General features: G+C 50.7%; 1 protein-coding gene across 2 annotated transcripts in view; it reads left to right on the top strand.

The window, feature by feature from the left end:
• Positions 1-9,650, top strand: part of SNRPA (small nuclear ribonucleoprotein polypeptide A) — an 11,587-nt gene extending 1,937 nt beyond the window's left edge. For both annotated transcript variants that reach the window (XM_040445812.1, XM_040445813.1), the window contains exons 3-7: positions 2,441-2,613; positions 5,293-5,472; positions 7,418-7,591; positions 8,040-8,128; positions 9,268-9,650. In XM_040445812.1, the coding sequence (XP_040301746.1) occupies positions 2,441-2,613; positions 5,293-5,472; positions 7,418-7,591; positions 8,040-8,128; positions 9,268-9,427 (776 nt within the window). In that variant the 3' untranslated portion in view covers positions 9,428-9,650. The remainder of the gene's footprint in view (positions 1-2,440; positions 2,614-5,292; positions 5,473-7,417; positions 7,592-8,039; positions 8,129-9,267) is intronic.
• The last annotated feature ends 1,598 nt before the right edge of the window (positions 9,651-11,248 follow it).

The following is an 11,248-nucleotide window of genomic DNA, read 5'->3' as shown; positions in this document are numbered from 1 at the left end:
CTCAGAGCCTGGAGCCTGTTTCAGATTCTGTGTCTCCCCTCTCTCTGACCCTCCCCCATTCATGCTCTGTCTCTCTCTGTCTCAAAAATAAATAAACGTTAAAAAAAAAAATTAAAAAAGAAAAAAACTTGATTTTTGACATTATCACCTTGATTGAACCTTATTTTCTATATTTGAAAATTGAGCAAAGTCCTAATATTTTCTTTGCGTGGATGTTACGTGGATTAAATTAGCTAAACATCCAAACAGTGTTGACTTTTATGGTACCTGGCAGTTAGTATGGGCTGGATGGAACTTAGCTCTTATCACCTGAAGAAAATTGTTGGGAGAACCAATGGAGCTTGCTGGGATGAAGTTTTGAGGTTGCCAATAAAGTTACTGTTGAAGAAAGAAAAACAAGCCACGTAAATCCCTTATATGCTCCTAGAGTATCATGCTCAGCCAGTTCTCTATGATGCTGGGAAAACACCCGGTGACAGACATTCCCCGTTTTGCCTTCATGGAGCCATATTCCATTGGGAAAGACAGACCTGCTTCCAGACAGTGATACCCCAGAGTCGCCAGGGCCATGATTGGGAAGCACAACCAGAGTGATCAGGACTGGGTTTGAGCACCTAGGTAGAGGGATTTGTTCCCTTTCGTAGAAGAGGAGATGTCTTGGAAAAGCCTTCCAGGTCGAAGAAACAGTATATATGATGTGAGGGAGAAGAGTGTTCTGAACCTGGACCAACATATGATGGTGTCTAGGGGCAAAAGAGAGCCCAGGCTATTCTGGAAACTACCAAGTAGTTGTGTGTGACTGAGGCTTGGGACTCAGAACCTTCCAGTGAGCAGTGCGCTGATAGCTCATGGGATCTTGTGGGAGGATAGGCCCATAGACTTTGTTCTGAGGGCCTCTGGGAGCCAGGCGAGGGACACGATGTGTGGAGGGTGAACTTGAGTGGGCAGGAGAGAAGGGAAAGAGAGAGGCCCAGAGTCCGGGGGAATGGCCGAGCCTCAAACTGGGTTCACGGGTGTGGCGGATGGAGACCAACACCAGAAATGGTGTCAGCAGAATTTTTGGCTAACTGCGCCAGAACACCTTTTACTTCCCTCTTGACCCCACCCTCTCCTGAATTTTCTTTTCTTTCCTCACCTAGTCTTTCAGCAAGTATCTTCAGCTCGGGTGCCTTTTCCGTATGAGATTTTTTTTCTTTTAACATTTTATTTTTGAGAGAGAGACCGAGCGTGAGCAGGGGAGGGGCAGAGGGAGAGGGAGACAGAATTCAAAGCGGGCTCCAGGTGCCGAGCTGTCAACACAGAGCCTGAAGCGGGGCTCAAACTCACGAACTCACAAACTGTGGGATCATGACCTGAGCTGAAGTCAGATGCTCAACCGACTGAGTCACCCAGGGGCCCCGGTATTCTATTCTGTTAGGTATGGCAGTTTGTTAGTGAGCTATGGGTTCAGATGGACTGGGGTCCTGGCCCCCATCCCAGCTCTCTAAGGCTCTTCCCGGTACCTTCGGGACACTCCTGTTGAGCCAGTGACAAATCCTCTGAGAGCCTATTTCCACGTTATTAAAAAAGTGAGACCATTACAGTTGCTGCCTCAGGAAGCGGTTGTAAGAATTTAGTGAAGTTCTTTCCGTAAAAAGATGTTTAGTGGTATTGTTATTCATGCAACTGTTTTTCGAGAAGCGTGGGTGCTACAGCCTGCACTGAGCATGGGGATACTGCAGTAAACAGTGGAGAGGCTTGTGGCTCTTCAGGATAGCTAAACGGCAGGTTAGCCAGCGTGACGTCAGGAGGTGGGAAATGCCGTGAAGGAAAAGCAGTTAGGTACAAGGAGTGGAGAGAGCGACGGTAGGTGGCATTTATTTAGACAGGGTGGTTGGGGAAGGTCTCTGTGGTGGGAACACTTTTACTGAGACCTGGGTGACCAGAAGGAGAAAGGTCTTTACCGTGGAGACAGCAGCCAGCGCAAAGGTCCTGAGGCCACACGTGTGTACCGGCCTGAGAAAGGGCTGTGAGGCCAGTGCGGCTAGAGATAACGGGAGAGGGGTGGAGTGTGGGGGGATGATATTGGAGATGTTGGCCAGGGCCACGTCACACAGGCCTGGGTCAAGGTGCCGGTGACAAAGAAAAGAATGCTCCCGTGTATTGAGCATTTACCGTGTGCCCTTTGTTACGTGTGGCTCCTGTACTTTATGCGACAGCCCCAGGAGGCAGGTACCAGTACTGTCCGTGCACACAGGGGAGCGCACACAACCCATCCCAGTGATTCTTGGCTGCTGCTGGTGTTGCTGCCTCTTGGGGATTCCAGACCTGTGGCACCGTGGCCTTTGGCTGATGGTGTCCATTCTGGGCCATGCCTGGCTCTGAAAAAGGATCTCAACCCCCAGGACAAGGTACCAAGACCTCCAGTCACCCACGGGTGCTTTCCTTCCTCCCCCTGCAGAGCTGAAGAAGTCCCTGTACGCCATCTTCTCCCAGTTTGGCCAGATCCTGGATATCCTGGTTTCCCGAAGCCTGAAGATGAGGGGCCAGGCCTTTGTCATCTTCAAGGAGGTCAGCAGCGCCACCAACGCCCTGCGCTCCATGCAGGGCTTCCCCTTCTACGACAAGCCCATGGTGAGCGCTGTGGGTGTGGAGGGTGTGCACGCACCGCGGTGCTGTGGCAGACTGGATGGGTCTGGGCCTCCCGTCTCCCACCGTCCAGTGTCCTAAAGTCGGCAGTCCCTCTTGCTGTTTGTCAGCATTCACTGTTCTTTGTACTGGGGTGGGGGTGGAGGACACACAGTGCCCCCAGATGGTGACCTCTTAGAAGTGTCAGGACTGGGATGGGGGAGGTGCCCAGAGCTTGGAGAGCTTAGAGGAGGCACCTTACCCAGTCCAGGGGTTCAGGGAAGGCTTTCTGGATTTGAGGCTCCAAGGAGAAAGACTAGCTGGGGGAAGCAGGGGAGAAAGCGTTAGATAACCGAGAACATTAGGAAAGTGGGTCAAGTCTGTTTGGCTGGAGCGAAAGGGTGGGAGTGGGGGCAGAGTATGGCCTGGAGAGCAAGTCAGAAGTCAGGCCCAGGGGCCAGAGTTTGTCTTGCAAATGGACTTGACTCTGCAGATGGTGGGGAGCCATGGAAGGGTTTAGGGAGTTGCCTCTGGCCGTTGGGAGAATGGATTTGAGGGGGGGAGGTTAGGGGAGGCTGGGTCAGCTTCCCAGGTGTGAGGGTTTGGGCCAGGACCAGGGCGGGGGTCGTGAATGGGGAGAATCGGGTGGGTTGCAGGTGTTCAGGAGACTAAGTGGCCGGCCGGGGCGGGGGGGCTGCCTTCTGGGAGGTGAAGAATGGCTTAAAGTGCCCGCCCTGAACTAGAATTCCTGCCACATCACTGGCAGACATCTTTGGTTCCTGGGGCCTTTCCCCTTGTCCCTCTTAACCAGTGTTTGAGTTACATCTGATTGGAATATGCCTCCCTGAACCTACTCCCTTGGGTAGGGAAAGCAATGCGCAGGTGTCCGGGTCCCAGGCAGGTCGCCTCCTGTGGAAGACAGTGGGCCCTGGGGGCCATGGGGTAGCCTGGAACCCTTCCCTCCATGTTGGGAGGGGGCACTGATTTGCCTGCTGTTTTCTCTGGGCGTGGGAGCCCAGACTTGGCCACATCTTCTGATGTTTTTCTGGAGCAGCTAGAAATTAGTTTTTGAAGTATAAAGACCACGATCTTACTTGATCCTCCTCCCTGCTCTGCTTCCCAAATCACCCCATGGACCATATCAAACACTCAAGCACCAGTGAGCTCTGTCGGGGAGCCTGTCAACCCTACCTTCAAAATATCCACCGCTGCCTACTCCTCACCCCTCCCCTGCTGCTGACCTGGTCTCTGCTCTGACCCCTGCTCCCCACAGGCTGTTCTCTGTGCCGCAGCCACAGCGCTTCTTCTAGCACACCAGTGAAGTCTCATCACTCCCTGCTTATGACACTCCATGGCACCCAGCTTTCTCAGGACAAAAAAAGCCAAGTTTCACCAAGGTCTCCAGAGTTCCTCCAATGCCTCTGTGATCTTATCTCCTTCCTCCTAGTCTGCATTGATTTTGCCTTTTCTTGAACACACTGCACACCTTCACTCTGCTGGTCCTTTGCTAGAAGGCTCTTTCCCTAGATCTCCCTCCATTCCTCTGTCTCTACACCAGGGTCACATCATTGAGGCCTTTCCTGGCCACATCTAAAAAAAGTTTTTTTTTTTTAACATTTATTTTGAGTGAGGGAGCATAAATAAGCACATGTGTACCTACAAGCCTGGGAGGAGCAGAAAGGGAGTGAGAATCCCAAGCAAGTTCCGCGGTCTCCAGACCCCAACACCAGGCTCGATCTCACAAACGACATCATGACCTGAGCTGAAATCCAGAGTTGGACATTCAACCAACTGAGCCACTCAGGCGCCCCATGAAATTTTCAGTTCTTAATCTTTTTTTTTTTAAAGTAGGTTTCACACCCTATGTGGGACTTGAACTCCTGACCCTGAGATTGAGAGTCCCATGCTCTACAGACTAAGCCCACCAGGCGCCCCTGAAATTTTCAGTTTTTTTCAACACTTCCCATCCACTTCTCCAGTTCACTTTTTTTTTTTAATGTTTATTTTTGAGAGAGAGACCGCATGAGCGGGAGAGGTGCGGGGGTGGTGGGATACAGAATCAGAAGCAGGCTCCTGGCTCTGAGCTGTCAGCATAGAGCCCTACACGGGGCTCGAACCCATGAACCGTGAGATCATGACCTGAGCCGAAGTCAGATGCTTAACCGACTAAGCCACCCAGGCGCCCCTCCAATTCACTTTTTAATCTTTTTTCATTGTGTCTTCCTCAGTGAATTACAGCATGAGGGCAGGGGCCTTTTGATAGGCTCATTGCTGTACCCACAGAGTCTAGGTTCTCCATAGACTACTGAGGTTGAGATTTATTAGCCTGGGAGTCTAAACTTTGGTGTGACCGGAACCCCCTTGCACAGTGTTCCCGTGTTGCCCTTTTTTTCCTCAGGCTTTCTGCCTTTGGCCCGATGCCCAGGACTGTCCCATTTTCCCTTCAACACCCAGTGACCGAACTACGTGCCAGCTACTCTTCAAAGCACTTCAGCTCATTTAGTCCTTAGACTCGTCCTTTCGAATGGGAAATACCACAGTCCCCATTTTACAGATGAGAATGTTGAGGCTGGTGATTTCTGTAACGTGGCTCTCAGAGTGACTGGGAAGGTCTGCTCTTGTACCCGGGCCATTTGGCCTTGAAATAAACCTACATTCTTCACCCTTCTGCTCTCTATTTGGCAGCGCATTCAGTATGCCAAGACTGACTCCGATATCATTGCCAAGATGAAGGGCACCTTCGTGGAGCGGGACCGCAAGCGGGAGAAGAGGAAGCCCAAGAGCCAGGAGACCCCAGCTGCTAAGAAGGCCGTGCAGGGTGGGGCAGCCGCCCCCGTGGTGGGGGCTGTCCAGGGGCCTGTCCCGGTAAGCCAGAGCCCAGGGGTACTGCTCTTTCCCCCATCAGGCCTTCCTCATGGCCTGGCTTATGGGCACAGTGTATGTGTAGGGGTCTCCCCTTGGGCATTCACACCCCCTCTCCTTCATTTCCTTCTAGAGATTGTGCGCCTGTCTCAGGGATTAAACACCTGTGTAATGGTGTCTGCACTTAGAAATGCCTCCTTTCTTGGCCAGCTTTCTCAGGATCTCTCTCTGTGTCAGTCCTTTGTTTTTTGTTTTTTTTTTTCTCCCCTTGACCTTGATCCTGCTGCCTGTGTCTTTTAAGTTAATGCCTGTGCAGAAAATCCAGAGGAAGCCACGCATCAACTTTTTCTGGATTAGCGAATTTAATTTAGCAGGGCCACCAGACATAAGGTCGGTACGGAAGAGGTTTTATTTCCGTGTGCTAGCACCAAAGAAGTAGACTCCAAACTGAAAAAGAGCTCGGGAGTAAATCCAACGGAAGGTGTGTAGAATCCCCCACCAAAACAACAGAATCTCGCTGAGAGAAGTGGGAGATGAATTCAACAAATGGATGCGAGACTCAAGACTTGTTGAGATGTCAGTTCTCCACATTGGTCTAAAACTCAACACAGTTGCAATCAGAATGCTAACAGGAATTGTGGGAAGGCGCTGGCAGTCTGTTTCCAAGTGTCTGTGGAAAGGCAAAGCGAGGCAGGTGAGAATAAAGCTGGAGGACCTGCTGTAGTCATCAGGATGATGTGATGTTAGCCTAAGGGGAGGAAGATGGACCAGGAAGCAGACAGAACACAGTCCAGAAATAGATCTGCACAGGTGTGGTTACTCAGCCTATGAAGTTACCACTGGGGTCCAGTAGTGAAAGGCCTTTTTTTTTTTTTTTTTTTTTTGCTGGTAAATGGTGCTGGGCCAACTGGGTATCTGTAAGGCAAAGAATTAGTTCTACCTCACCTGTTATCAGTTAACTTGAGATGAATTATAGACCTCAGTGTGACAGCTTAGAACAAAAAAGATTCTAGAAGGAAACAGGACAATCTCTTTGGGACCTTTGTGAGGCCACAAAAAGGAGAGCCATCCTGTTTTCTAAACGGAATCGAGAAAGCCCCTAGTAGGATAGATTAATTGCGTCTGCTCCTTATTTCTGAGTCTCCACGTTGGCTTTTCTGACCGGATCACCCTGTATTTGTCCTACTTTTACCCACGCCAGCTCCCCTTTTGTCTGGCATCGGCCACGGTGTCAGAGTCACTGCCCAGCTTCCCTGTTCTTACTCACTCTCCTCTTCTGCACCCAGCTTTTTGTCCACCTATTTTGTCTGCAGCTGTGATTTCAACTCTAGCAGCCCCACCTCCCCGGGGTGCCTTCCTGGGTATCTCCCCTGGGTGCGTGAGCTGTGTGCCCTCAGACTGGCTCCCTTCTCCTCCTTTGCCACCACCTCTCCCACCTCTTTCTGCACCTGCCCCGACTGTCCCTGTCCACCTCTGCCTTGCACTGTGTTCTTTTTTCTGCGGGTCCCTTTTTTTTGCCTTGAAGTTTATTTTTGGAAGAAAAAGTACAGCTTGCTCATTATAGCATTTCTTTTCACTCCTTTTGTTAACAATTGTCAGCATTTGATTTTTTCCAGTATTTTTTTTTTTTTCTGCTCCTATATTGATAAACAAAGTTAGGTCACGTTGACTGGTTTTTTTTTAATGTTAGAAAAAAATTTTTTTTTAACTTTCTGGCTTGAGTTTGCCCTTGAAGCTTGGGTCTGGTTTGCTCCATCCATTTCCCTTTGGGTGACCTTTGTCTCTATAGGTCCCTTTTTCACCTCTTTCCAAATCTGGGTCTTTCTCCCTGTTGTCTTTCACACCCAGGGTTTCTTCTGATGACCTCTTCTCTCTGCCTCCTGCTGACCCCAAACCTGCCTCCTGCCCGTCAGCCGCCCCCCTCAGTCCTGCCTCCCTCTCTCTGCAGGGCATGCCCCCGATGACTCAGGCACCCCGCATCATGCACCACATGCCCGGCCAGCCTCCGTACATGCCACCGCCTGGCATGATCCCGCCTCCAGGCCTGGCGCCCGGCCAGATCCCACCAGGGGCCATGCCCCCCCAGCAACTTATGCCGGGGCAGATGCCACCTGCCCAGCCTGTAAGTGTCTACTTCTGGGGTCTCATACACACAGTCAGAACACAGGACTAGAAAGGGATGGGTGGGGGTGCTGTTTTAGGGTGGGTGATCCGGGCAGGCCCCCCAGAGGAGGTGCTGTTAGATGGTAAGAATAAGGTTATGGCAGTGGGGCCAGGCCCTGGGGTAGAGAGGGATCAGTATGTTTATTGGAAGAGCTTCGGAAAGGCAGGGTGAGGCTAGAGCGGTGGCCAGAGCCTAGATTGATTTGGTGAACTTCTGCTCAGCCCCTGCTAATGGATACAGCAGTGCTCTTTGTGGCTTATCGTCCCATGGGGGCAAGGCAGTGTCGACAGGCAACCTCAGGTGTGTCAGGTGAAGGACCGGAAGGAACTCCAGTGGGGCAGGGGGTGGGAAATGGGAAGGCGGTAAGTCCCCACTAGACTCACGGGGTCTGTTGACTTCCTTGCAGCTTTCCGAAAATCCACCAAATCACATCTTGTTCCTCACCAACCTGCCCGAGGAGACCAACGAGCTCATGCTGTCCATGCTTTTCAACCAGTAAGTGGGGCCAGTAGCTGGGCAGGGGCCCCATGGGCGATGGCCAGGAGATGGCGCCATGGGGACCAGTCTCGGGGTTGTGCAGGTGGAGCCCTGAGCCCGCTTGGGATTTGCAGGCAGGACAGTGACTGGAGGCAAAAAGGGAGGAAGCAGTAGCTGAGCATGCTGGACCTTCCTCCACTTTTGTGAGGGGTGGGGGAGTCAAGGTTCTGGGCTTCGTCTTTCCAGCCTCTGAGTCAGAAATGCAAGGTGCACAAAAAACAGCCATGAGGTGGCATGGAGCACTGGCTAGATTGGCCATAATTGGCAACTCGAACTGCATTTGCTGGCAGTGGGGATATTTAAAATCCTGCGTGCCGGGGTGTAGGCCACTGTGGCTATCGCACAGGGTAACTGTTCACTGGTTAGTGAAGGAAGGGGAGTGTGTGCTCACCTGGTGGCCCTGCTTATGATCTTACATTCTAAAGAACTTCTTTTTTTTTTTTTAAGTTTATTTTGAGAGAGCGCGCGCACAAGTGGGGAAGGTGGGGGGGCACAGAATCTGAAACAGGCTTCAGGATCCGAGCTGTCAGCACAGAGCCCCAGGCGGGGCCCAAACTCACAAATCGTGAGATCATGACCTGAGTCACAATCAAGAGTTGGGCGCTTAACCAACTGAGCCACCCAGGCGCCCCAAGCGATAGGTATTTTGTAAGAATAGCGGCAGAAGAAAGGATACCTAGTAAACTTGAAGATGGTTGCCTAATGGGGAAGGAAGGTAGGGCAGAGAAGAGGGAATGGAGAAAAACAGCTGATCATAAAAAGGGTGGTGTTTGTTTCTGGAATGGGGTGGGTGGGTTATGATTGACAAAGGACATGGCGGCAGTGTCCTGTTTCTTGGTTTAGGTTATTTATGGTTGCATAGGTGTTCACGTTAAAGTATTTCCTTAAACGATATGCTTATGTTGTGTGTACCTGTTTGTGTTAGGGTTCCTCAATGTAGCGTTTTGCATATTTGGGGCTGGATAGTCCTTTGTTACTGGGAGCATCCTGTGCTTTGTAGGATGCTTAGCAACATCCCTGGCCTCTGCGCTCCAGATACCAAAACGTTAGAAGGAGATGCCGAGTCTGGATACCTGAGGTCTGTTCCCTTTTTTCAGGTTCCCTGGCTTCAAGGAGGTCCGACTGGTCCCCGGGCGGCATGATATTGCATTCGTGGAGTTTGACAATGAGGTACAGGCAGGGGCTGCTCGCGATGCCCTGCAGGGCTTCAAGATCACCCAGAACAATGCCATGAAGATCTCCTTTGCCAAGAAGTAGCACCTTTTTCCCCTGCCTGCCCCTGCCCCCTGTTCTGGGGCCACCCCTTCCCCCCTTGGCTCAGCCCCCTGAAGGTAAGTCCCCCCTCGGGGGCTTTCTCAGAGCCGTGTGTGAGTGAGTGGTCGCCACACAGCATTGTACCCAGAGTCTGTCCCCAGACATTGCACCTGGTGCTGTTAGGTCGGAATTAAAGTGGTTTTTTTTGAGGTTTGGTTTTTCACAACCATTTGTCGTTTTTATTTTCTTGTTCTCTGTGCCTCCCTTTCTCACACATCAGAATATTCTGGGTGTTTGGACCTCTCAGGGTGTTGGGGTTTGCAACCTTGGGAAAACACAGAATAGGGTATAACTTTGTCTAAGTTTCAGTTACCTTTACTACTTTGGGAAAATTTCTATTTTGTCTCCATCAGCATCCAGAGCAGGAAATTGCAACCTAGGCTGCCATGTACAGTTGGGCAGGTTGTGTACTGCACAAGGATGCTACCTTTAAGGATACACTATTCATTTTATAGATTTATATGTTTTTTCTAACATGATAGAGTGTTAAGAGGTTTTTCTTTCTTGTTTTTTAATGTTTATTTTTGAGAGAGAGACAGAGTGCAAACAGGGGAGGCAGAGAGAGAAGACAACACAGAATCTAAAGCAGGCTCCAGGCTCCAAGCTGTCAGCACAGAGCCTGATGCAGAGCTCGAACTCACGAACCACGAGATCATAACCTCAGCTGAAGTTGGTCGCTTAACCAACTGAGCCACCCAGGTGCCCCAAGAAAGAGGTTTTTCTTCACCTTTTTCAAATCTTCACAAAAATGCTTTCTGTCATAGGAGCAGTCCCCCAAAAACCATGCTAGATAGTTCAGGAAGAAAAGGATGGGAACAGGGTACTCAGGAACTCATTGGAAGAATAGTAGGAGTGGCAGCCTGGGTTGGGGACACTTGAGTTCAGGTTTGCAACCTGTGACTGAACTGTAGTCTGGAGTCCAGGAAGGTGCCACTGCAGCTGATGGAACTGCCCCATCTCACATGGGGAGCTACTAACCAGGCATAAGGGGTGTGGCCCCGTCAAACACTGCTGATCTTCCCTGTCGGCTACCCTCCAGCCAGGAGCCTGGGGCAGGTGACTAAACCAGCTCTGGCTCCAGTGCCCTGGCGGCAGGGGAAGGTCTAGGAAATGTAGTTTCCGGTTGGACAGTCATGTAATCTAACTGAAACTATGAATGGAAGGGAGATCGAATGGGGACCTTCCTTAGTAGTCCCTCACACCCTTGATCTGGAATTTTGTTTTACTTTTGAGAGAGAAAGCACGGGAAGGGCAGAGGGGCAGAGGGAGAGGAAGAGAGAATTTTTTTTTTAATGTTTGTTTACTTTTGAGAGAGCATGGTGGGGAGGGGCAGACAGAGAGGGGGGACAGAGGATCTGAAACTGGCTCCGTGCTGACAACAGAGAGCCCAATGCGGGGCTTGAACTCACGAACCATGAGACTGTCACCTGAGCTGAAGTCGGACGCTTAACTGACTGAGCCACCCAGGTGACCCAAGGGGGAGAGAGAATCTCAAGCAGTCTCCACACCCAGCATGGAGCCTGATGCAGGGCTCAATCTCACAACCATGAGATTGTGACCTGAACCAAAATCAAGACTTGGAAACATAATGGACTGAGCCACCCAGGTGCCCTGATCTGGAAAATTTTTAAAAGTATGTATGTATGTATGTGTGTGTGTGTGTGTGTATAAATACATACACACACATACACACATACACACATACACACATACACACATACATACATACATACATACATATAAAACGTGTGTGAGTACCGGAAG

Source organism: Herpailurus yagouaroundi, unplaced genomic scaffold (assembly GCF_014898765.1).
Source record: "Herpailurus yagouaroundi ecotype Mexico unplaced genomic scaffold, PumYag 194, whole genome shotgun sequence".
Taxonomy (NCBI): domain Eukaryota; kingdom Metazoa; phylum Chordata; class Mammalia; order Carnivora; family Felidae; genus Herpailurus; species Herpailurus yagouaroundi.
Note: the sequence above shows the minus strand (reverse complement) of the source record. Positions and strands in the feature narration are given on the sequence as shown.